The 27,444-nt window shown below is 33.9% G+C and overlaps 2 protein-coding genes and 2 non-coding genes across 7 annotated transcripts; all 4 read left to right on the top strand.

Annotated features, from left to right (window-relative positions):
- Positions 1-4,106: 4,106 nt before the first annotated feature.
- On the top strand, positions 4,107-8,409 carry LOC131011677 (G-box-binding factor 4-like). Of its 4 annotated transcripts, XM_057939458.1 has the most exons (4): positions 4,120-5,367; positions 5,452-5,523; positions 7,893-7,922; positions 8,094-8,409. In XM_057939458.1, exons 1-4 carry the CDS (start codon positions 4,651-4,653, stop codon positions 8,163-8,165), a joined length of 891 nt encoding a protein of 296 aa, XP_057795441.1. In that variant the 5' UTR covers positions 4,120-4,650; the 3' UTR covers positions 8,166-8,409. The 4 variants fall into 4 exon arrangements, with proteins under 4 accessions (XP_057795443.1, XP_057795442.1, XP_057795444.1 ...); XM_057939460.1 differs by lacking the exons at positions 7,893-7,922; positions 8,094-8,409 and adding an exon at positions 7,117-7,765 and having other exon boundaries at positions 4,107-5,367; XM_057939459.1 differs by lacking the exon at positions 8,094-8,409 and having other exon boundaries at positions 4,110-5,367; positions 7,809-7,897.
- A 3,555-nt stretch (positions 8,410-11,964) lies between these two features.
- On the top strand, positions 11,965-12,036 carry TRNAH-GUG (transfer RNA histidin (anticodon GUG)). Its single transcript has one exon. It is a non-coding gene; the product is annotated as a tRNA-His (tRNA).
- A 4,762-nt stretch (positions 12,037-16,798) lies between these two features.
- On the top strand, positions 16,799-16,870 carry TRNAH-GUG (transfer RNA histidin (anticodon GUG)). The gene has a single exon. It is a non-coding gene; the product is annotated as a tRNA-His (tRNA).
- Positions 16,871-25,243: 8,373 nt separating this feature from the next.
- On the top strand, positions 25,244-27,309 carry LOC131009603 (protein FAR1-RELATED SEQUENCE 5-like). Its single transcript, XM_057937018.1, has 2 exons — positions 25,244-25,992; positions 26,088-27,309. The coding sequence occupies exons 1-2, from the start codon at positions 25,244-25,246 to the stop codon at positions 27,307-27,309; spliced, it is 1,971 nt and encodes a 656-aa protein (XP_057793001.1).
- Positions 27,310-27,444: the final 135 nt, after the last annotated feature.

Below are 27,444 nucleotides of genomic sequence, written 5' to 3'. Positions count from 1 at the left end.
GTCTTGGAGATAAATAGTGGCCAACAAGATCAAGATGTGTTGATGTCAACTAATCTGGACAATCAAGATCGGACTGCACAAGTGTTGAGTAGGATAGATGCTCAATACAAAAGCTTCCATAAGAAGGGTGGTAATGATTTGGATAAGTATCTTAAAGAAGATATTGAGGAAGATGTGGTTGCCTTTGATATTTTAGGTTGGTGGAGATTGTATGCATCTAGGTATCCAGTTCTTTCGCAGGTTGCTCGTGATGTTTTAGCAGTACCCATCTCTACTGTAGCTTCGGAGTCTACATTTAGCACAAGTGGACGAGTACTTGATGCTTTTAGGAGTTCATTAACTCCTAAAGTTGTCGAATATCTCATTTGTGGTCAAGATTGGCTTCGAAAATCCAAGACTCCAATTAATGTTGAAGAACTTCTTGAAGATGTTGATAGATTTGAAGAATGTATTAACATCTTTTGTGTGCGTTAGTGCATTATATTTTTTAAAATTTGAATTTATTTGGAACTTATATAACTTGTATTTTATTTTGTAGGTTTACGAACTTTAGCAAAAGAAACTTCAACAGACTGAATCATTTTTATGTCCTAGTTGAATTGAAGTTGCTGTCAATTCCATAGTAAGTGTTGTGTTCTTGTTCTATGTTAACTTATATAACTTGTATTTTATTTTGAAGTTGCTGTCAATTACATAGCAAGTTGCTGTCAAGTTGTAGGTTTTTAAAGTTTTGTTGTTGTTGCTGTTCAGATTTTGATGTTGTTCTTGTTGCTGATGTTCAGATTTTGCTGCTATCTTGTTGCTGTTGTTCAGATTTTGCTGCTGTCTTGTTGCTGCTGTTCAGATTTTGCTATTGTTTTTCCTGCTGTTTTTTTGTTGCTGTTGTTGTTCAAATTTTGCTGTTCAGATTTTGCTGTTGTTCTTGTTGCTTGGAAATTGGAATAGCTCGTTCCTACAAGAATTTATTTATCCTAAATTGCTGTGAACAATTGAAGCACTTTTGTCTATTTCTATGTTTAGTGATCATTAACAATTTCCTGAAGATTGGATTGTCTATGTTTATATGAAACTGATTCAGTTTATTTCTACTGATTTTTTTATTTATATCGGTTTTTCTGCGAAATTTATTTTATGTAAATTGATTAGGAATAACAGATTAGTGGTTAGTTTTTGAAACATATATTTTGGATTGAATTTTAAAAAAAAATCGGAAAACCGTAAAAATCGAATTAACAAATTGGTTATTTCGGATTTTTCGATTTTCGGTTTTAACGGTAAATCGGTTTGGTTCGGTTGAAATTTAATATTTTTGGTTATTTCGGTTCAGTTTTTTTCCAAGTCAAAACGGACCGAAAAAACCGAATACTCACTCCTAAATTGGACCCCCGATCTATCGGGATTCAACTTTGGGGAGGAGCCCTGAACCGGCGACGAGCCACCGGCGGCAGAGAGTGACTCGAAGGTGCCGAAGAAAGGCGGGCGGCGAGAGCGACGAAGGGGAAAGGTGTCGCAAAGCTCGGAGCCTCCTCCCGAATGCAAGGAATACATGGCGAAGTCCAACACCAAGCTCGAACGAATGATGGAGCCTGTACGACACAAAGAATGCCCTCAAGAGCGAGATCTACAACGATCGGATCATCTTTATGAAGACCTCCGACATGACTCCAGAGCAACTACAATAGCACAAGGAACGGGTGGCGGCGATTCTAGCTTGGAAAGGGGTGGTGGAAACTAGATAGTTTTTTATTATGTAATTTTTAGGTTTTTTAAATTAATGAAATTTTAATTTGAAGTAATTATGTTATTTAAATTGATGCAATTAAAGTTCAATGAAAAATATAAAAATCAAAACTAAAGAGAATGAGTCATCTCACTATGGGCTACTTACTCATAAGTGGTCCCCCACTCTATTGAGTAAGGAGCTTACTCAATCACTGTGGATGCTCTTATTGGTTATAGTAATTTTCTTTTTTACACTTCTTATATTATGCTAATATTGTTTAAAAATTATATATGTCCCCATAAGATTAAATTAGCTCGAAACTACTCAAAATTGAATTAGCATGAAAATTTTCCGAGATTAAATTGATCCATGAATATATTTAAGATTAATTTTGTCACGAGGAGGTCAAAACTCGTAAGGCAATATTAATCTTATGTGGCACTGTTCTAAACAATTAAGTATGGAGTCATGTCCATCAAAGCAAATATTTTATTTTAAGACTAATTCTAGTATTTAATTTTATTTAGGGAAAAGGTGCAGATTGGCCCCCGAAGTAGTAGCCCCTATAGCGTATAACCCCTCTTACTCACTGTGTGTGTAACTAAACCCCTGAACTCCAAGAAAAGGGTGCAAATTCCCCCCTCTGACCTAACGCCGTTAAGTGTCCATTAACGTTTGGGTTTAATTGCACCCTCTACTTCAAGGGTGGATCTGCACCTTAATTTTTTTTTTTTTTTTTTTTTATAATTTCAGCAACCCACCTCCGGCATCAACTTAACCGCCCCCGTACTCATCGATTCTGACTTGCACCTTGTCAGCTCGCACGCGCCCAATCTCTTGGTTGTCGACTGCCCACCGCTTACATGCAGCAACGCCACCAGCTTCTTCACCGGCCCGCACAACAGCATCTCCTCCAACACCTTAATCTTTTAGGCTTATCTTATGATATTAATTGTGTATATATTTATCTATATAATATATATTTAAATTTTATTTATTTATTTTTAAATAATTATTAAAACTCTAGATAATAATTATGATTTTATTTTTGGTTAATTTAATATTTGTAAATTTATTTTAAAAGAGAAAAAAGAATGGATCCGGGTCAGGACTCGAGACCCTGTGAATTTAATGGATCTGGACATGAATCTCGTTTTTTTGACCTAATGGATTTGGACCGAATCCTGACCTAAGTAAAAAAAATACGGATATGGATTTGGACCAAGTAGGATTCGATCAAGGTCCACATCTGGAGTTGGTGATGCTACTGCATGTCGGCGGTAAGCAGTCGACGATCAAGAGATTGAGTGCGTGCGAGCTGACAAAGTGTAAGTTGGAGCCGATGAGTACGGGTGGCGGTTAAATTGATGCCGGAGGTGTGTTGCTGAAATTATAAAAAAATAATAAAAAATTAAGGTGCAGATCCACCCCTGAAGTAGAGGGTGCAATTAAACCCAAACGTTAACGGACACTTAACGGCGTTAGGTCAGATGAGGGAATTTGCACCCTTTTCTCGAAGTTCAGGGGTTTAGTTGCACACACAGTGAGTAAGAAGAGTTATACGTTATAGGGACTACTATTTCGGGGGTCAATATGCACCTTTTCCCTTTTATTTAATCCATCCGACCGAACCCTACCTAAATGCACAATCTTTCAATAATTTTTAAGAAACTTTTTCTTCTTTCTTTATTGGCTCAAAAAAGAAACTTTTTCATTATCAGTAAAAAAAAACTAGTATTTCCTTATTAAATTACGTCACCATAAGAAAGTGACAATTAAGGCGAAACCCCTTACCCCACTGCCGCAAATATTGAGAAAGGAAAAAGGAAAAGCTACTGAGGCGATATGCCAATTGCTAGAGGACATCTATTTTATTTATGTCAAGATGCATAATTATACAAAAATATTTGATTAAATCCACGAGCACTTGTCCTATAAATATATATTTGGGACCAGCCAGCCAGATTTTTGGCCAGGTGGTCATATTTATTTCATTTTCCTATTCTTTTCGACCTTTTTTGGGGAATTTTTGTAGGGTATTGGGTATGCACAATAATATGCATGCATGCTGGTAAACACTTGGTTTTATTTTAGCCATGCAATATAGTTGCTTTTTTTGAAGGAAAATAATTTATTGTAGATCCAACATTACCGTATTGAGGATCCCATGTGGGTTTCAAATATTGTATAATTAGGTAGCTAAACATGAGAGAAATTCAAAACCACATATTTATTCAAGTGCGTGTAGAAACCAATCCCAGTTCCCAACCAACATTGCATCTAATTATCTCCACAAAACCAATTCTCAATTACAAAATAAATACTATAATTTTTATTCAAAATACAATCTACGTGTACCACCCACATATATCCGCTGTCAGTACAAAACATATATTACTACAATTTTACAATTCTCCACACACTTTTAACATTTTAATTAATTTGTAAAGTAAAAAAAGAATGAATATGAATATCGGGATTGGATGATACTAATTTATTCACATAAAAGTCGCTTTTAGTATAAAACTGGACCGACTTTTGCATCTACTTCACCACTATTTCCAGTCAAACCAGAACCCTCTTTCCCCTCCGGTATTGTTCCTGCGTTTTCGTCCGGTTCCAACAAGAATCGTGTAACTTAAAAAAGATTTCAGTTTACAGTTTGTAGAATTTCTGGCCAATTAGAAGCGAACACGTAAATATCCCAAACTGCAAATCCAAGATTTGCAAAACCCTAGGTAGCTGTCGATCTTCTGCGCGCGCGCGCACACACTAACATCACGTAGACAAGTATGTGTAAATTTGTTATGTGTATGCGCTGATACATACACATTTTGTGAGAGAGAGGGAAATTCGCATGCGAAAGGGAAATGATTGGGATGATCAAGCTCGACGTGCGTTGAATTGATTGGCGGTCTCATTGTTTAATGGCGTCGTCGAAGATCATGGCTTCTTCGACATCGCGCGATTCGGATCTCAAGCGCAAGCTCTCGGCGTGTACTTCCACCTCCTCGACTGCAGATTTTCTCAGGATTGATAGCGGCAGCAATGCTCGCGGTGATTTGGCCTCCGGTTCTGCGGTGCTGGGCGGATTTTTGAGTAATGCTTGTGTGGCAAGGAATTCGGCTCCGGATCAGGTTCATCGGGCGGCTGTTGAGGCGGAGAGTAGCTCGAGTACGCTGTTGAATGCAGAGATCACGCTTCTAGACGCGGCTGGGGCGGTTACTCCGATTAGCGATGGAGAGAGGGAGCCGCCGAGGATGGCTAGGAAAACGGTGGATGATGTGTGGAGGGAGATTGTGGCGGGGAAGAAAAGTGAGAAGCAGCCGAAGGAGGAGATGATGACTCTGGAGGATTTTTTGGCCAAGGCTGGCGCGGAGGAGGAGGACGAGGAGGTGGAGGCGACGAGGACAAGTGTGGAGGTGAAGGAGGAGGGTTTAAGTGGGAGGTTTTACAGTTTGGAGAGTGGCTCTGGTGCGATTGGAGCGGCACTGAGTGGGGGGTTGGATGTTGGGGGTTTGAGTGGAGGGAGAGGGAGGAGAAGTTTGAGTTTGTTGGAACCCATGGATAAGGCTGCGCAGCAAAGACAGAGAAGGATGATTAAGAACAGGGAATCTGCAGCGAGGTCTAGAGAGCGTAAGCAGGTGGGAATTATATGTTTTCTGGATAGTTTCTAGTGGATGAGCCTTTGCCTTCTCTTTGATGATGTGTGTTTATGATTTTATTAGGCGTATCAGGTGGAACTGGAGTCAATGGCGGTGAGACTGGAGGAAGAAAATGAGCAGCTATTAAAAGAGAAGGTAATTTCTTTTTGCATGTGTTGGTTATGGAATTTTTGTTTTCCTGTTTTATGCAAATATCTTGGATTGGTTTTAGCGCCATCTATTGCCTGTGTTTGAGATCAATTAAGAGCGAGAGAATTCTAGTATAGTTCTGTTATTTAAATCAGAGCTCGATCAAAGTCAGCAACGTTTTCATATTTTTGGCTTGGTTATTCTCATGTTTTTTTACATAATAGCAGTTTTTTAGTAAGGATAATTAATTTGGATTTTAAGGACTTAGCATTTCCTGATGTTGTTTTTGTATCTGTAACTATCGAATCATCATGATGGCCCCATTGTCTTTAATTGTTTGGTATTTCCTTTTTTCACTTCGACAAATATTTTGCTATTTATATTTTGGCTGCAGCAGAACTTTTTGAGCTGCAAACCAGTATGGTTATTCCATGTGTGGCCCCTGATCTTTTAGCCCGACCATTGTAGTATTTATGAGGCAATGGATATATAACATGCTCTTAGTAAGTAAGGTTATTGGTGAGTGCATGGAGTCATCCCTGTGATTAATTCTTCCACTGCGGTGTTTTACGCATCATCTGTTACAATTTTGTACGCGTGACTCTGTCAAATTAAATATTTATGCTGCTTAGCAGTGTCCAAATATTAGTACTTGGCATGATTCTGTCAGAAACAAATAGTTATGATAGCAGTGTAAGAAAATAATTTGTTATCTGTTATTCTTTTGTGAAAAAGGGTGTATGATAGGTACTAGGTAGAGAGAGCTAAAGAAGGTGTGCTGAGTATCTTGTTCCTTTAATTTGGCTAGGATGGATTTTTGGATTATTTCCTGTCTTTACTTAGAATGGGTTATTTCCTTATGGAATTGAAGTTGGGAAAGACACCCAGGCTGTTGTGGCTGTCAATCCCATTTAGGCATTTCTCTCAAGAACAAAGCCTGCCTATCTTGCTAGTGCAAATCAAAGTCTTACCTGGCAAAGAAAGATCTTGTCAAAGATGTATTGTAACATACTTTTGTTTTTTCCTTCATCTTCAAAATTAACAATCTTTTAATCTGGATGAGTAAATAAGGGTATAATATATTAGGAAATTGTATGTTCTTTCACTTTTCTAATTATGTTAAACGCATTTCCTTTATTTGTGTGAATGGGGAATAGGGGGAGTACTACATAAAATAAAAGAATGCTAATTAAAATTTGCATAGTATGTGTGTGCTGTTCTCTAGTTAGCAACATGTCCAATTCTTCAGTAAAATGTATATCCAACTCTCTCTCTCTCTCTCTCTCTCTCTCTCTCAACTGATCTTCTGAATATAAATGTACTTTAGGAAATTGGTAATGACTTTAGCGTTGTTTACAAATCCAGACTAGACTTGATACTTCTACTAGTTTAACTGAACTGGACCGTGGTTCGTTATCCGGGTCAGTAGCGCCAAATAACCGTTCTGCAGTGCAATCAGGAAAAATCAGTTTGAATTGCTCAAAACTGGAAGATCAGTTCTTGTAATTTTTGGAGAAAAAAAAAAACATTGTTCTTGTAGAGAAATTTAATGCCTATGCTTCTCTTACTGGTTTCTCTGATTTTCTTCTCGAATTGAAGTTTCCGATCCAAGCCTTGAATTTCAAGTTAAATTGGAGATTCCTATAGCCACAAATTTATCAACAATGGTAATTCTTGATTCATACATTTTCTTTTAATTTGGAAACTAATTTGTGGTAGGAGAAGAATAGGATTTTTTGTTCTTAGAAACATAGCTTCGCTCTTTATATTTTTGATTGGTTTGAGAATGCCATGATAATTTTGGGAGGAAGTGCAAATTTGTTTAAAGTAGAGTGGTGGAAAAAGTGCATTATTTTATAAGAGGCAGAATGACGTTATGGTGATGAAATCTAGGCTTTTTATCTAAATGAGGAAAAGAACTTGACCTGAGCCATTTTAGATTTATGCAAATCATTATGAGCATCTGAGTGGTTATTGGAAATCCAAATTGTCTGAATACTAATTTTATCGAATAAACGCCGCAAATTTCTGTGTCTTGTATCCAAATCTTGTTTTTTCTGTGTGAAAGTGTTTTTCCGAGTGCTTATGATCAGGCTTCGAGCTGTTACTCTAGGTTTACTTTGATATTGGAGTAGTCTATGCTTCACCAATTCGTAGTTTTCTGTCCCTGATTGATGGCAATCTACTTTTGAGAAGCTATTATTGTTCTATATGTATTCTGTCTATCAGCATATCTTGATCTACTGTGATGCAGCCACACGGTCTAAGAAATTGATGTATGCCATTTGTAGTTGTTTGGTCTGGAGATTGTCCATCTTATATTTTTACGACTTTCCTAGTCTCACAAATAGAATTCATGCCATTTCGAATTACAGGCAGAGTGGACGAAGAAGAGGCTTAAGCAGGTATGCACTTTCATCTATATATGAGCGATCACTTTTACATTTTCAGCATTAAAAAATATAAGTTTGATCTCCCATAATGTGAATCTAACGTTGAGATTTTGTTACTCTCTGTATCTAAGTTTGTAGAAAAAGCTCAAGAGATGACCTCTGAAAAGTGGTATGTTTTTGCAGCTTATGGAGAATGTAATTCCTGTAGTGGAGAAGCGAAAGCCACGACGGCTGCAGAAAGTTCGGTCGATCTAACTGGAAAGCGTTGTTGTGACGATGCTGTGAAATGGTAAATGTAGAGAGTTAGAAATACAAAACAAATATCCTCTTAAGATTTATCCTAACACTGAGTTCCAGGTAAAACTAAATAGATAGCTACTACCTGTACCTCTTCTCTTCTGGTTATATTAATTGTACCATGTAAATTATCTACGAGGGCAAATAAGAAATATTACACCATCACCCAAAACAAAACAAAACTCATGTTACCTTTGTTTCATATCACTATTGTCACTTGCTTCTAATTATGCATTTTCAGACCGACCTCTTTCATGAAAAGGAATATATACGATTAAGCCTAACTCTTGTCAACTCTTCTACTTCGAGCAAATCACACGACAAGACGAGATATTTTCATTGTGCTTGAAAAAAAGATGAAGATAATAATATAAGAGCAATTAGTGAAAGGGGTATCGTTTGTTTGTGACAGTGGACTTTAAGACATAATTTTACTGACTCGTTGTGAATTGAAGAAAAAGTTTATTATTGTGAAATTTTATTTCCTTTATTTATGAAAATAATTATTTTATCTCGTATTTTGCATATTTAATTTTGAGTGAAAATTTAAAATACACACATCAAGTCCATATGAAAAATACCTATTTTTATAAACATATTCAAATAGACTAAAGGAGGTGTATTCAATTAAGAATTTAAAAATTTTTGACAGACGTTTTATCATATGTAGATTCGGCTAATTCCATAAATTATTTTAATTCTATGTAGAGTATAGCAGATTCTGTCGGATTGATTTATCTCTATTTTCATAGACTTTATAGTCTATAGATTGTTATAATAAAAATTATCTATGAAAAGCATATGATATAAAAATTGAAATAAGAAGACCTTACGCAATAACATGTATATGCAACATGTTTGTAAATAAAAATAGTTATTCATACTCTCTAATTCATACTCCCTCCGTCCGTCAAAGGAGGACCACTTTGACTGGGCATGAGATTTAATAAAATTGGTGATGATTTTGATGTAGTGGAGAAAGGGTCCCACCACTTTATGAGATGTGTGGTTGAGATTGAATTTGGGGTGATTTTTTTGTAAATAAGGAGTGTTTGTAAGGATAAAAGATTAAAGTGGATGGTGGGACCATTTCTATAAAAGGAAAGTGATATACTCTTTACGCACGCCCAATATAGTAAAAGTGGTACACTTTTAGCGGACAGAGTGAATATTACATTTTCTAAAACAACAATGAAAAATGCAAAACACAATGAATACTAAAATTATGAATGTAATTAAAAAAATACATTAAAATATTACATTTTTATTTGGTGTTAAGCAAGTCAAAAGCCTTGATACGAAGATCTTCATCCAAATTTAAGATCTCCTTAATAGCATCCCAAATTTGGAATCTCCTTAATACTCAATATACTAAAAAATGCCACGTAACAATTTCAATGTATCAACTATCAAAAGCATATACCAAATTCTAAGTATAAACATGTGAGAATTGACCTTCTTAGCCAAAGTGAGATAGTTTATGACTTATATAGCCAACTATATAAAAGCATGATTTTGGGGGGTCAAAAGCCATTGAAAAGACAAAATAACCTGACTAATTAATGAATAAAAATAAAAGAAAAATGAAATTGAAACAAAACCTAACAACAACAGCCTGTTCTTTCCCTCTCTCTTCAAATTGACACTCTCTCTTACTTCGAATGACTGCTTCTTCCTCATAAATGAAGCTATCTTCCTCAGCCAACACATGAAGGTTTGGTCGCAGGTTAAGGATTCACCGTACAAGTAATTAATGTGATAGTAAATGCAAAAGTAAGGTAGGTTGGTGAAGAAATGCATGAATATTGGGGTGTTTGTTCATTCTTCATCTTATTTTTTTTCTATCGACGAAACCCACGAAAACTCTGAAAAAAATTAGTGATTTTTTTATGAAAAAGCTTTGATCGGACGAAATTCTTTGGGTATTCTGATTGTATTTAGGTATGTATTATAAATTCATAGCAAATGTATCAATTATATGTTTTATTTTCTGATTTTGGTGAGAAAATTACAGTACACAGTAGTCTCTGCGTAAATGACACAATTAAGACTACATTGGCATCAAAATCAAGATTTGTTGTTTTGTAATGATAAAATTTAGTTTTTTCACGTCTAAGACCACATTGAATATGAAAAATATAAAATAAATGCTTGATTGGGAGGACACAGTTGGGAGCTATGAATGTGTTCTTAACTACATAGTTGTGTTGACAATGACACAGTGAACATAAACATCCGTGCACAATTGAGCTCAATTGTGTACTTAAAAACACAGTTGTATCCACACACTACAGTTATAAAACATCAACCGTGTACAAAGTCAATCAACTGTGTACATATTGTGAACAATTAATCTTGGCAGTGCACAATTTGCTTCTCTACGTACAGTCGTACACAGTTGATTAAGTTTATACACAGTTGACATATTATATACTCCCTCCGTCCCGCTCTAAATGTCCCCTTACTTTTGGGCACGGAGATTAAGAAATGTATAAAGTAGATAAAGTGGGTATAAAGTAGATAAAGTGAGTTGATGAAAATTATTTAAATATTAAGTATAGAGAGAGTGTGTATTGCCAAAAAAGGTATGAGACATTTGGAGTGGGACAACCCATTATGGAAAGTGGGACATTTGGAGTGGGACGGAGGGAGTATGAATTAGATTAATTATCATTTGTATAATAATCAAATCAATTAATTAATTAATTAATTATTATTGAATTCATTAATATATTTATACAGTTGTATAATTAAATGTTGTGCACACTTGAATTATATACACGGTTGACATATGGGATGTGCCGAATTCAGTATCGGGCTACACTATTCGACCACCAGTGATTGATCGACAATCTGGATGATCGAAAGAAAGCAGAGTTCGATCACATCTTGAGAAATCGTCGTCCACCACACCTCAACAAATTTGTGATAGTTGTAAAGGCCATAGGCATAATAGGAGATCATGCACAACATCTCTTTCTACCGATGACGTGGACCCTGAACCACAGAAGAGACGACAAAAGAAGAAGTGCAGTATATGTAAGAGTACGGATCATACGAAGAAAAAATGTCCGAAAAAATAATAAAATGAATTAATATTAATAAACTTAATTAAATTGGGCTCAACTTTATAGAATTAAATCATGAGAATTAAGTCCGTATTTAATATTATGTATATGAAATTATTGCTCTTAACATAATCTTTAATTTAATATATATTCAGTATTATTATTAGTCAAACTATAAATAATTAAATGAAAATAAATCATATTACGAATATGGATAATGACAAATAATGCAATATTTATTCTTTAATAAAAAAATTAATATTAATAAACTTAATTAAATTATGTTTAACTTAATAGAATTAAGTCCATTGATAGAAAAAGGAGGCGCATGGTAAATAGGCAAACTCGCAGTTGAAAAGAAAAAGGCAAACTTGCAAATAGGAAGAAAATGAAGAAGATAATAACTACACGATTTAATAATACTGAATTTGCGGTCGAATTGAGCGGAAAAATAGACAAACTTGAAATTATTATTATTATTATTTTTTTTTCAAATTTATCGGAAAGATATAGCTTTCCAAAGCTGTATTTTAATACCACTCAAACCAAAAAAAAAAATTGTTTTAATATATACATATACATATATATATATATATATATATAATATTAAATTTCAATTCTATAGAAGGTTCTCGGACATGATAACTTAAATAATACTTATATATTTAGTGAACAACATTCACAATAATGTGGCTGTAGTTTAGTGGTAAGAATTCCACGTTGTGGCCGTGGAGACCTGGGCTCGAATCCCAGCAGCCACAAATCAGTTTTTCTATCTTTTTAAATAACTTTTGTTTATTAATTATAACTAGTGGTGTAATGACAATTATAATTATTAAATAATTTAAGTGTTTTACATATAATATTAAGATAAATACTATCAAGTAAAAAAAATATATTTAATTGTAAAAAAAAAGTGACATTTAAGTATTGGGGTTAATTATAGTTTGTAAACTAAACTTTTAACAAATTTTAGTTTATAGTCTCAACTTTAATTTATTTTTTGTATAGTCTGATCTTTAAGAAATTATTTAATTATAGTCATAATTGCACCAAATTTACTATTCTTTATCGTACTTACAGTTAAAATGATGAGAAATTGTTATGAAACTAGAGTCTAATGTAATCTACACGAAAAGATATTTTCAACGGTTGGTAGCACATCGTCATCAGAACACTGGTGTAGTCGGAACCGCGCCAAAAAGTTAGTGAAATGATGCCAACTTGCAGACGCAATTCCGACTTCACCGGTGGTCCAAAGACGATGGGCTACCTATCGTTAAAAATCTCATTTAGTGTAGAATACATTAAGATCTAATTTCGTGACAATTAGTCATCGTTTCACATGTAATTTCGATAAAGAAAAGTTAATGTCATAATTTTTATATGATTGTGACTATAATTAAATAATTTCTCAAAGTTCACGCTATATAAAAAATAAATCAAAGTTGAGGCTATAAATTGAAATTTGCTGAAAGTTAAGGCTATAAACTATAATTTATAACCCTAAATATTGTACATATTTAAGATAAACATATTGAATTGTTAGGTTATGAGTATATGAATTATGAATGATGTAGATTTGTTCTTATGTGCCGCATTTTTAGTGTCACATGGACAAAATGTATGGTCCAAATTTAACACTACATACTATCGAAGGATACGACACTACCAGAACTCGATCCTAGTGCTACTTGAAAAGGGTGGTTCTAGTGTGCGAGGGGGCGGGGGCGGGAGCGATACGATTCGGGTACGGGAATACGGATTTTCAAAAATTATAGGGTGCGATTCGTGAAGGATACGTCTGTTATATATATATATATATATATATATATATATATGGATCCATACAGAATTATCATATATTATAGAATAGAGAATAAATCTTGATCGTGTGATTAACTGGATCTAGCGGTTCCAATTAATTCACATCACCAATATTTTAATCGAATAACATTACTAAAAAACCATTAAAAAATAAGAAAGGGGTAAATGAGAGATTTACCCATAAGGTAAATCTGGAAAGATCCGAAGGAAACCGAAAATCACTCCCATTCGGAAGAAATTGAACCGAATTAGCAACTCTTGATTTTTTCTGTTTCTCTCTCTCTCAGATCTGTTTCTCAGATCTGTTTCTCTCTCTCTCTCTCATTCGGAAGATCTGTTTCTCTCTCTCACTCCCATTCGGAAGAAATTGAACCGAAAAATATGCATACATAATAACCTCAGATCTGTTTCTCTCTCTCTCTGTTCACGCACCCACGCCTGCAATCCGACACCTCCTCCTTCAAGCAAGTCGTCCAAATGCTCACCGGCTCCACTGACGCCGCCGCCGCCGCCCGCCCCGAACCCTTCAGAAGCCCGATTCCGCCTCCCTCTCTCTCTCCCACGCGTTTTTGACAGCAGACGGCCAAGAAGGGCCGCCGTTGCTACTGCTCTTCGGCCCCGCTCAGCGGCGCCTGCCCTTCGGCCCCGCCGCCCTGCTCAACCGTCTCGGATCATGCCGCCTCGCCTCCTGCCAGCCAACAACTCCCGATTCGCGAATCCGATTTTTTTTTTTGGGGGGGGATTCGCCAGGTGTGCGAATCGCGCCCGCACCCGCCCCCCGCGCGAATCGGATACTGCACGGGGTTGATTTTCGGCGAATCCGTGCATTATAGGTGATAGCTTTATTTTCGCGATAGCCATTATAATTAATGCATCCTTTGTAAAAAATAATAAATTTATATTCATTCAATAAAATAATGCATCCACATTGATCTTAATGATAAAATAACTGAAAATGATTCTTTATTCCTATTTAATTTAGTGGTTTTTACTTAAACCTCACCGTATATATATTTACAATCATGGTTGTTTGTACCTTTAGCTGGTTTTATGATTCTCTTTTGGTTTGATTGGGGATGGATAGTATAGTGTCAACCCTAAATGATGTAGTGGATGTTTCATTGGCCTTCAATTATGACCGTGCGTTCTTTCTTAAGACTTGAGTTATTTATTTCTCTTGCTGGCTGTATTTATTATTGTTTTTAGTATTATTTTGAACCTTTGTTTAGGACAAGACTATTTATTGAATTTGGTAGTTTAATTTGTGGGCAGTTCTGGAATAGTTTTTTTTTTTTTTTTTTTCCCCTTTTTCTGAAAGGTTTCTGGAATAAATGTTACACTATACTGTTGTCATTATGCTTGTGCCTCGTCACTAAATTGCACCCTTTATAAAAGTGAAAAAATGCAACAATATCACTTTGTTATGTTCCATAGTTTCATAGTTAAAGTTTTCAATTAGAAAATTAATTAACTAGTATATATGCTTTAATCTCCCTCATCAAAGTACATGTGTGATCACGGTTTCTAACTTTTCTCTAGATATTAATTTGGTGCGTATGGTTCATGAATATCTATTTTCAAAATAATAAACTTTCTTTTTACAAAGTACAACTTTAAAAGTCGATACAAATTGCGATGATGGACTTGTAGTACTATACAACAAATGATTTCAATTGTCTTAAAATACTAATAAATTAATGATTAATACATGCAATCATAAAATGTCCAACTACACATCCCTTCCTTTCCCACCCCAAAATGGCAAAATTGGAAGTTAAAAAGATCAAATAATTAATAACCCTTAAACGAAACTTGCGTCTAAAACTACTAACTTTAAATTATTTTCTAGTTCATTGGTTATAGTAAAATGATTTATGTCGTAAAACATACAGTATTCTATCTACCACTTGGAGTTGGACGTCTGGTAATCATCATGAAACTATTGTTTTGAGAAATTAAGTAATTAACTAATTGAAGTGAAGTCCATTAATTCAATATTTGCGTCTTAATTCTTTGTTAAAATTGTAATGGGGGGAGTTGGTAGTGATTTTTATTGCGCCTTAATTCTTTGTTAAAATTGTACTAAGAAATAATGGATTTTGATGATACCACAATCATTGGGCCTATGGAAAGCCCATGTGTAATAACACTCAGGGTCCATCACATAATAAATGCATGAGTTTTAGATCAATTAGTAATTATAATATCTAACATTTTGATTCGTTGCAATTAGCATTAAATCTAATCGAGTTGTCAAACTTTTAATTTCAAATTATCAAATCAAATTTTGTCGTTTGAGCCTTTAATTTGATAAATTAGAAGTTCAGAATTTGATGGCTTCAAGAGAATAACATTTTCACATACAATAAATCTATGCAGCCACATTGTGGCCACCCACAATTTAATTTAATAGAGAAAATTTCAATTTTTTTAATTTATGTTTTAAAATAAAAATAGGATTTAATATTGTATTCTCTATATTATAGTTATTTTTTTGCAACTTTTATTTTTAATTTATTTTTTAATAAAAATAAAAAGTTACAAAAAAAATATAAAAAATAACTAGACTATAAAGAATACAATAAAATAATTAAATCTTATTTTTATTTTAAAAAATAATTTAAATAATTTTTTTTCTATTTAAGTGAATTGTGGGTGGCCACAATGTGGCTATTTAGCATTACTCTTTCACATAACTTGGCACTAATTCTAACTAACTGAGGTAAATTTCACGAAATCTGCAAATATTATTTGTCTTTGTTGCCTAAGATGGTGGGACTTCAGCTAAAATTCGTAGTGATTAGCAAGTACTCCCTCCGTTTTTTATTAAGTGTCACCAACCGTTAAAATACGCATACCAATAAAATAAGATATTTTACATTTGTAACCTTAGTAATTGTCATAATAAATGCATATATACAACTAATTATTACATTCATACAAATATTAAATAAGGATAAAATAGGTAAATGTCATAAATATACTCTCAAATTTTAAAATAGAAACTTGTTGAGAAACAAAAAAATGAGCTAAATGGGACACTTATAAAAAAACGGACACTTATAAAAAAACGGAGGGAGTAACAATTAAGTCATATGCTAAAATAGTCCACTTGTGGAGCTCGTCAAAATTCAACCTTTGATTCTTTGAAATAAAGGTTCGGACAATAAAAATTTATTTAAAATTGAAAATTTAATAAAATGGACAAAATTGGAGATGATCCTAATTGTAACAAAATCAAAAGATTAAATTATTTTGCCAAAATTTGAATATATATAGTGTTGCAATTGCAATTTAGCATTTAAATGCAATTGAACATTAGAAAAGTTTACATGTGTTCATTTAACTTTATTACTACTATTTAATTTCTTTTTATGGGTATTACCATAGACAACAGTGTTTGTGGTGGTTATGAAACAGTTACCAAGAACTGATCTTTGTTTTCATGTATTATCATTGCAAGTTACCTTAATTTTCGAGATATGAAAAGTCGGTGATTAAAGAAACACGTTAAGGAATTCAGTGTGAAGCAGCCTTTTCATGCTCACGTTAAATTTCCGCATTTCAATTTAACCAACACCATTAACAATGCTTTCTCGGAATTAGCACCTTTTTTCTTGGTTATAGCAACTTAATTAGTAATTAAAAAGTAACTATGATCTAATTATAAGGTTATTATCAAATGTTTAATCAAAAGTGGCTGTAGTTTAGTGGTGAGAATTCCACGTTGTGGCCGTGGAGACCTGGGCTCGAATCCCAGCAGCCACATATGTTTTCTATATTTTTTGTAATTAAATGTTTTATACGAGTGAAATTTTTATATATAATGTTTGAGTTTTTTTCGCAATGGTAATCAAACCTATGTGCAGTGAATCTGTATATATTTATTCTCATTGTTGTTAATACTTTGTAAGATTTGGGTATCCCATAACAATATGAGATTCATCTTCAAAAAGATATACGATAAATCGTGATCAAGCTTATGTGAAATTATATATATGTTCTCATTGTTGTTAATAATTTGTGATATTTGAGTATCCACAATATTATGAGATGAGTCATTTTTTGTGTGCTTTATCTCGTCTCGTACAATATATCATTAGAAAAAAATTTAGATTGTCACCCATCATGAAATTTCTTCAAGCTATACATGTTTAATTTTGAAGTTTCTTTTAAATGGTCATACATCTTGTTAATATAACTAGTGTCTATCCAATTATTTAAGCTCTTCATTAATATGTAGTCTCATTATCATATACTCTTGAAATCTCTCTCTTTCTTTCAAGCTATAAATGTTTCACTTTGAAGTTTCTTTTAAGTGGTCATTACCCATCAAATTATTTAAGCTCTACATTAATATGCAGTCTCATTCTCATATACTCTTGAAATCTCTCTCTCTCTCTCTCTCTATCTCTCTCTCTCTTTGAGGGGTCTCTCTTTCTTTCAAGCTATACATGTTTAACTTTGAAGTTTCTTTTAAGTGGTCATGAACAAATAAATACATCTTGTTAATATAACTAGTAGCTATCAAATTATTTAAGCTCTTCGTTAATATGCAGTCTCATTCTCATATACTCTTGAAATTTCTTCAAGCTATACATGTTTAACTTTGAAGTTTTTTTAAGTGGTCATTAACAAATAAATACATCTTGTTAATATAACTAGTACCTATCAAATTATTTAAGCTCTTCATTAATATGCGGTCTCATTCTCATATACTCTTGAAATTTCTTCAAGCTATACATGTTTAACTTTGAAGTTTTTTTTAAGTGGTCATTAACAAATAAATACATCTTGTTAATATAAGTACCTATCAAATTATTTAAACTCTTCATTAATATGCAGTCTCATTCTCATATACTCTTGAAATTTCTTCAAGCTATACATGTTTAACTTTGAAGTTTCTTTTAAGTGGCCATTAACAAATAAATACATCTTGTTAATATAACTAGTACCTATCAAATTATTTAAGCTTCATTAATATGCAGTCTCATTCTCATATACTCTTTAAATTTCTTCAAGCTATACATGTTTAACTTTGAAGTTTCTTTTAAGTGGTCATTAACAAATAAATACATCTTGTTAATATAACTAGTACCTATCAAATTACTTAAGCTCTTCATTAATATGCAGTCTCATTCAGTCATTCTCATATACTCTTGCAATTTCTTCAAGCTATACATGTTTAACTTTGAAGTTTCTTTTAAGTGGTCATTAACAAATAAATACATCTTGTTAATATAACTAGTACCTATCAAATTATTTAAGCTCTTCATTAATATGCAGTCTCATTCTCATATACTCTTGAAATCTCTCTCTTTCAAGTGTGTTTCAATTCGTTCATGTTCCCCTCCGTTTGGCAGCATTAATAGGAGCCGCTCCTCGAGCATCACCTTACAATAAAAATGCCTTACAAAAACTAACAATTAGGAGGAAAATTTAGTAAGAAAATAAGGCACTTTCACACTACACCTAATTTTTTTTAATACTAATCAATAATGAGAAAATTTAAAATTGATGAGAGCGTATAACATATTTTTTCTTTTAAAAAAATATAATATTACTTTTCCATATTTTTTGAAAATTTTGATTTTATTGGATGTCCCTACCATGAACACAAGAAAATCACAAGGCTTTGAGATCAATCGGGTCAATTCACTTGATTTCGAAATAATGATATTGACTTACATGTTATTTGACTCAGGCCAATTAGGCTAAGAGGGTGTTTGAGTAAGCTTATTAAGCTCTTTAAAACAACTTATAAGTTGTTTAGGAGCTTATAAACTTATTCAAAATGTTTGGTAAAATAAGCTTCTATAGAGCTTATAATGTGACGCCCAGGGCAGAAGTAAGGAGTGATCACTAGTGCACAACAAACAAAAGAACGGCTTCTATAAGTGCTTCAAAGCGGAGGGGTACATGAACGAACCGAAACACACCTAAAAGAGAGGGGTTCCAAGAATATGCAGGTATGAGACTGCATATTCGATGAGAGCTTAAATGATTTAATAGGTGCTACTCATATCAACAAGATGCATCTTCTTTTATGGTGACCACATGGAAAAAAAAAACTCCAAGGTTAACCGTGATTGGCTTGGAGCAATTCTAGGATGGGTGACCCCTAGTAAAAATCTCTGGAAACGTGCAAGTGAGGACAAAACACGCTAGAAAAGACTCGTGTTGGTCTGTGGGTAGGCCTGTGCATTGGTCGTTTCGGCTAACCGACCAAAAAACCATAAACCGACTGACCTACGGTTTGGAATGTTCATGGGCCGAACCGACCAAAATTTGAAGACCCAGCCGACCGCACACCGACCCGTCAAAATAGTCGGTTTTCAATCAACCGAATCGAGCCGAACTAATGGAGGTCAAAGGCGGCGGCGCGCTCGGAGAGAAGATTGAGAAGAAGGCCCGCGGTTACAGGAAGGTGGCGAGGCTATTGCAGGAGGGCAGCGCGATTGTAGGAGGGGTGGTTAGGGGCGAGGTCTGTTGAAGGAAGGAGGGAGGCGCAGCCTGTTGCTTCAATTGAAGGCGGCAATAGCCGCGGGGTGCATAGAGGAGGAGCAAATTCTGACAACTAGAGGGATGGTGGTCTGGACAGGGCGGCGTAGTAGCAGGGCGTTTGCTGGCGCAGCGGCGGCGTCAGCTGCTGCGACTCTGGACGGGGTGTGGCCGGTCGAAGGTTGTTTGGACAGTGAGGTCAGTTGAGTGGAGGGAAGGATCAAAGGCGACGACGAGAAATGGAAGGAGGAGGCGTCTTTCACTTTAGATTTGGGAATAGAGAAAACTCGGTGGCTGACATTAGTTTAGGGTTAGGGTTAGAAAAAAAATACTAATAATAAATATATTCGGTTGGTTCGGTTTTCGACCGATTAAATTTGAAAAAATCCAACCAGCTGATTAAACCGAATTTTCTGTGAAAAATGGGCCGAATCGACCGAACTCATATAAGAAAATTGACGGAAAACCGATCAGTTCCATCATTTGTCGGTCGTTTCGAATTCTGCTCCCCCTATCTGTGGCCTGTGGGGACAACTATCAAGTTTGGAGTCAGGCTGTTACATATAAGCTCTAAGAGCTTATAAGAAATAAGTTTATCTACCCCAACTTATTTTCTCATTATTACAAAAATAATTCAATTATGATTTTTTATTTTCATCATATATCATTCTAATTTAATTTTTATTCCATTTTTTTTCTCTAATAAAGATTTTCTCTCACATACTAAAAATTATCTTTCTAACTTATAAACTCAATTAGCCAAATACTTTAATAACTTATAAGCTTTTAAAAAACTACATATTATAAGCTTTTTAAAATAAGTTTAACCAAACACCCTCTAAGTTTTGTTAGGACTAAAAATGTTTAGTTTAACCCTATTTTTATTTATTTAATCGGCCAACTCGACCTTTTTAGATTACTACTATTTCTTTTGAGATAAAACCGTGTGAACTATTGTTAATCAGATTACGAATTTACAAAAACTGGTAGAAAACCAGTAAAAATTGAAGTAGAACGATTTGCAAAAGTAAATATAATGAACTTATCAGCAAGGACATTTCCTTCTATACTCAACGTGGTCTAACTCATTTGTGTCTTCCTAGTCTCATATACCACAACTTTATAACACTTGTAATATAATAAATGAATTTGTAAAATGAAATATAACATTTAACATCATGGTAATTATTATAATGGAAATTCGAAATTCTGATCGTGCATTTACGGTAGGATCGTGTTGGTGCAGCGATAACAACATGCATTTCTAACTGTTCTGACATAATTTCAGAATATTAAAACATTTCTCATCTTCCCCTCACTCTTCTGGCCCAGATAACATTAAATTTTATTTACTACTGGAAAATTATTGAATTAAAGAAACCTACAATTGTAAATTAATTGTTATTTAATATACACATAAGTGACTGACCTGCTGTTGACTATTCAGTTTCATAAGATTGTTATCCAAATTAAACTTATTTAAAGTCCAAAACTTGAGAATTTGAGACTAAATATGACACAGTAAAACTACTTTTAATTAAATACTGGTATTTATGTACTCAGTTATATTTTTAACTGTTATTTTTATTAATAAACTTATATTTATATTGGTTATTTATAACATGATGGTATTTATAATAATACTCCTATTTTGCTCTAAAAATAGAAAGTAAAATCTGATTTATTAAATACTCCCTCCGTCCACCAATTCAAGGCCTAGGGCAAGTGTAATTTACACTTGCCCTAGGCCTTGAATTGGTGGACGGAGGGAGTAGTTCCTAATCAATAGTGGGCATATATATGAAGCAATTAATTAAATGACAATAGGCCTTGAATTGGTGGACGGAGGGAGTAGTTCCTAATCAATAGTGGGCATATATATGAAGCAATTAATTAAATGACAATAAAATTAAAAAAATATATAATCCATAACATAATTATATTATTAAAAAAAAGAAGAAGATTGTCAACCACGTGAGTGAAGTGAGTGTCGGCAGAGGAAATTCTTCCATATTCACAAGCTGTAACCCCAAATTTTGGCCTAAGTCAAATCTATTAATTATAAATTATTGTCTGATTATGTATTTGGTGAAGATTGACCCGGTTCCAATTATTTCCCCAAATCATGATCTATACCAAAATAAAAGGCAACAGTTTTCTTCAATTAATATAGAAGATGACGTTGGCTGTTAGCTTTGATACGTAGACAAATTTGATTTAGCACATCACACCATAGTTCTTCATTATTTGATGATTTAATTAATCGTATCAAAGTCAAATTGATTTCAATCGGAATTAAATCGACCAATTTGACGCTTCTAAATTTGTGTTTAACTTGTGAATAGTGAACTTCAAGCTTTCTTAAACTTAAATAATAGGGGGTTTGGCAAAAAAAAATATCAGATGATGATTGAATTCACCACACTTCAATTAATATAATATTTTCGAAGTGTGACGAATTAAATCATCATCTTTTCAATTTTTCTAATTTCGTCCCCTCAATTATTTCCGATTGTCGAATTATTTAATTGGAGCTTACGTCGATTGATTTGCCATGTAATATTCACGTTATAGAGTCATTTGCAATAAAATTGTTGAATATTATAAAGTATGTGCAGATACATGATACAATCCCTTTATAATAAGTGAAATTTTTTAATTGAATTGTACGAACGACATTATTTAAACTTAACAAAATTCGCGTTATTTTTACCAATTCAAGTAAATTCCAACTCAACACTCCAACAACCGAAAGAATTTGAGGGGATAAAATTACAAAAATTGATAAGATGATGATTGAATTCACCACACTTCAACTAATATAATATTAATATTGTAAATTTGAAACAATCTGATATTTTATTTGACAAAACCACTAGATAATGCTTGCATTGTTTCATTTGGATAAAGACTTTATATTATAATTAAATATAGTTCCGCATATATTCATACTATAAGGGGAGGGTTACCGTGAGAGCCTTTTAAAATAAGAAATAAGAATTAAAAAAAAATGTATGACTTTTATGTAGAACACGTATGAATTTGCTGTATAAAGGTATGAATTGCGAAAAATAAATTTTTGCTATCTTTGGGATACGAACTCAGGACCATGAGTTCATCCAACAGGATGATGAATCAATCGTAGATCTTGATGATCTAAGGGTTGAAAATGATTCTTATTTTATATATTAAGACGTGTACTTATTTTAGCCCTCCCCCATACTATAATTTATTCTTTTAAATAATTGTGCTTAAAAATAGATCAAGTAAAATGAGACGAAAGAAAGTAGACGGTAGAAATGATTAGGGATGTCAAAAAAAGTCCGAAATCGACGGGTCGATCCAAATACACTAATAAAAAATAAGGGTTAGGGCTGAAAATTTTAGCCCGAAAAAAATTATCCCGAATGGTCCAAACCGAAAATTGCCCGATCCTGACAGGGTTTGCCTGAAAATTGAGTGGGTTGGCCCGATTAACCAAACACTTTCTTAATAGATTTTTAAACTTTAATACTTTATTTTTTAATTCAATAATAACATTTTGATGCTTGTAGAATATGTTTTGATTTTTTTCAACATTAATAACAAACATTTATGATATAAAAGTCAAAGAAAGATAGTCATTTATGTTAAGTCTATTTGCATTTTTTTTTTATCGGAAATGAAGTTATAGTTGAATATTATGTAAACTTACGTTAAAATAACACTAATTTTTGTATCTAAACCAAGGCGAAATGTCTTGATTTTAAAAAACACGACATATTTTTATTACAAGAATATGATTATCTAATAAAAAAATTAAGCATACAAATAAATCGTAAACTTGCGGGCCCAAATGGGCTAGCTTGAAATCAAGCGGGTTAGGGTTAGGGTCGAAAAATTTTAGCCTGGAAAATAAAAAAATCGACTAGCCCGAACCAAAAATAACCTAAAACCGAATGGGCTGGCCCGAAACCAAGTAGGCTGGCTCGATTGACATCCCTAAAAATAATGATGGATCAATTGAAAATCATACCGTTCAATTTGATACTCTATCCATTATGCACTATTAGAAAAATAACTATACAGAAATATCATAAACATGAAAACATAAAAATATTTTAGTTTGGATGCCTAATTTAAATGGCAAAGTTGAGGCACTCAAAGACTCTTCTTTATAAGAGGTCTTGCGTGCAGTGTAATTTTTCAACTTTTGTATGAATAATTTTTCCACCTTTATGTGGGTGGTGGTTCCGCCTATTTACAGTTATTTTTACATCTTTATATGATTTAGAGATCCCGTCTGCGTGCGAGTTGTTTATTTGATTATATTTATATATATATATATATAAATATAGGGTGTGGTTCCAGAGAGAACTACATTATTTGTGAGAACGGGAGAACCATCAAATCTAATACATTCACTGTAAAAATTAATGCATTCGCTGTTAAAATTAATGCACTAAAAAAATTTAAAAAAATGCTCCCTTCAGGATTCGAACTCAGGTTCTATATTCATCCAACAAGATGATGCATCCACTGTAGATCTTGATGATCGAATGGCTGAAAATGGTTCTCCGTTCTTTTTTTATTTATGGTTCTTTCTTGAACCTCTCCCTATATATATATATATATATATATATATATATATATATATATATAGATATATATATATAGGGGTTGGCTATAATAAAACCTAAGATTAAGCTATAAAATAAGACTCATCGTGGACCATTGGATATTTTCAATCCCACGGTCAGTTTTTCACTTCCATTTCAGTTGCTAAATGACGTTATAATAGGTATTAGGGTAGTTGGGTAATTACATAATTATAATAACTATCTAATCCGTTAATTAAGGGATCACAATCAAATTTGCAGTGGCACTTCAAAATAAAAAACCTTTTCATAGAATAATTCTCGTACAACTAGCTGATTAATAAAAAAAACCCTACTAACAAAATTCAAGAACAAGTCCAGAAATCCATGGAGGAAACTGGTACGCAAATTCATTTTTCACGGTCTATAGGTATAACTTATACTCTTATTTCTCTACGTCCACATATTTTATGAAGATGTATGGTAATATTTATTTTTCAGAAATACATTATTCATGTAATATGAATGTAACGTTTTTGTTGTTTGGGAATTTGGCATCTGTGTTTATTCATACTCATGCGTTTATTCGCATTGTTTTAATTTAGAATATTCGCATTGTTTGAATTGTTCATTTGCGTTCATACTCTTTCATGCGTTTATTCGCATTATTTATTTGTTTGAATTTACTCTTAGATATTCATACTATTTCATGAGTTTATTCGTATTGTTTTAATTTAAAATTCATATGCATAAATGTGTTTCAAAATGTTCATAGATATATACCCAGATTTCATGCAGTTAATCTAAACCACATTCGTCAATATATAGGTGGTATTTTCACATAGTTAAAGTTTGTAGTTCAATTTTAATATTTTAAATGTCTGAAATTCTTATGTACATGGTTAGATACAGACAACTTCTTGTTCCGTAATCTAAAACCTATATATCAACTTCATGAACTTTATTCTACAGTTAAATTAATCTATTAATTAATTATTTAATCACTTGTATAATTATAGGATATCAAAATCATGAAGGCTATGACGATGGTGTCCAGTTATTTATGCCAATTTGTGATGATAATGAGAAGCCATATGTCGGTAAGACATTCAAATCCATTGAGGAGCCGTGGAAATTTTATAAAGATTACGGCTATGCTTCTGGTTTCGATGTTCGGAAAGGATCCAGCAAAAAAGGGAAATCCGGTCAGATTATTTATCGCCACTTTGTGTGCATAAGGGAAGGCATTCATCATGGGGTAAATGATGAGTCATCAGGAATGCAATCAAAGACCAAAAAGAGACGTCGAAAGCCATCTTCCAGGAATGGTTGCAAAGCACGAATGATTGTTACCGTGCACAACGAAAGTGAATACATCGTTAGTAGTTTCACTAAAGCTCATAACCACAAGTTAATATCTCTGGAATGCCGACATTTGATGAAATACAATCGGAATGTTGATGCCTCACATCAAATGATAATGTTAAAATGTGCTAAGGCCAACATTGGACCAATGAGAGCATTCAGAGTTTTTAAAGAGCTGGTGGGTAGTTACGAAGATATTGGATGTACGAGTAATTACTTCAAAAATTTATCGTATCAAATGAATTCGTACCCCGATGGCTCCGATGCACAACTGTTGTTGGACAGGCTTATCACTAAACGTGATCTTGAAGATGGGTTTAGATGTGAATACTTGCTTGACGACTGCCAGAAGGTGAAGAGCATATTCTGGAGCGATGGCATCGGACTTCAGAATTTCAGCATATTTGGTGAAGGCGTTTCTTTTGATGCGACTTACACCATGAACAAGTAAGATAAACACGCATACTATAACATATACTTAATACTTTAATCATCTATGCGTATGAATCATTTATATGTCTAACAAAAATCTGAAAATGTAGGTATAACATGATTTTTGCACCATTTACTAGAAAGGATAACCATGGTGGATGTGTTACATTTGCAGTTGGGTTACTGAGTAGGGAAGATGTTAGTTCTTATTCTTGGATACTTAAGCAATTTGTGGAATGCATGGGTCGCAACCCTACTATGTTGATAACTGACCAAGACCCCGCATTGAAAATCGCCGTGGAAAAAGTCATGCCGAATACCAGACATAGGTTTTGCATGTGGCATATAATGATGAAGGTCGCTCAGAAACTTCCAATTTCCCTACGAGATAATGCCGAACTGACAAGTGGGTTATACGAGGTGGCATGGTTAGAATTTGACGAGCCTGCTGATTTTGAGGAGAAGTGGTTCGAGGTTATAAACGATTATGGCCTGGACGATCATTCGTGGTTCTCAGACATGTTCTCATTGCGGAAATATTGGATTCCAGCCTTCTTCCGTGATTTACCAATGAGTGGTTTGTTTAGAACGACGTCAATGTCCGAAAGCGAGAATAGTTTCTTCCATAAGTTTCTGAATCACAATTCCAACTTGGCTTCCTTCTACATTCACTTTGAAAGCGCTATGCAGGCTCAAAGACACTCTTATAAACAATTGTGCATGGCTGACCAAACTACCACACCACATATCGAGACTCACGCTCCCATAGAGCAGCATGCTTCTCGTATCTATACCAAGAAGATTTTCTTGGAAGTACAGGTGGAGATCAAAGAAGCATTTGATCGTTGCCGCATTAAGTCAATGGATACAGGAGATGAAGTACATAAGTATGTTGTTGATGATCGTTCAAATGGTATATTTTTTGTCACTCATAACATGTTAGAGGATACCATTATTTGTTCTTGCAAAAAGTTCGTGAAGATTGGTTTGGTATGTAGGCATATGTTTGTTGTAATGCGTAACGTTGGTCTGAAAGCTATTCCACAGAAGTACATCGTTGATAGATGGTTGAAGGACGCAGGTGCAAGTGCGATATCATCTGGCGGAACAAAGGCACACAACAGGCCGTTATTCTCAGAGGCATTTAGATGTATTTCAATCGCTGAAGGGAATGAGGCTTTAACCGCATCCCTTCTGTCTGAACTGAAAAGATGGGCAGATGCAAATGAGACGCCGACCATGACGCCTGCAACTGCTAAGGAAAGAATGTTTGAGACGTTCTATGGATCTAAACTACCAACTGAAATAACAGTACACCCCCTGACCCGGTAAAAACAAAAGGCAGTGGTAAGCGTCTCAAGTCCACTTTTGAGAAGGAGATTCAGAAGGCCAAAAAACCCAGGAGGCGATGTAGGAAATGCGGACGTATGGTACGCCATGATTCACGAAATTGCGGCAAAGTTGTTG

This window comes from Salvia miltiorrhiza, chromosome 2, assembly GCF_028751815.1.
Source record: "Salvia miltiorrhiza cultivar Shanhuang (shh) chromosome 2, IMPLAD_Smil_shh, whole genome shotgun sequence".
NCBI lineage: Eukaryota > Viridiplantae > Streptophyta > Magnoliopsida > Lamiales > Lamiaceae > Salvia > Salvia miltiorrhiza.
This window is presented reverse-complemented; position numbering and strand designations above follow the sequence as displayed.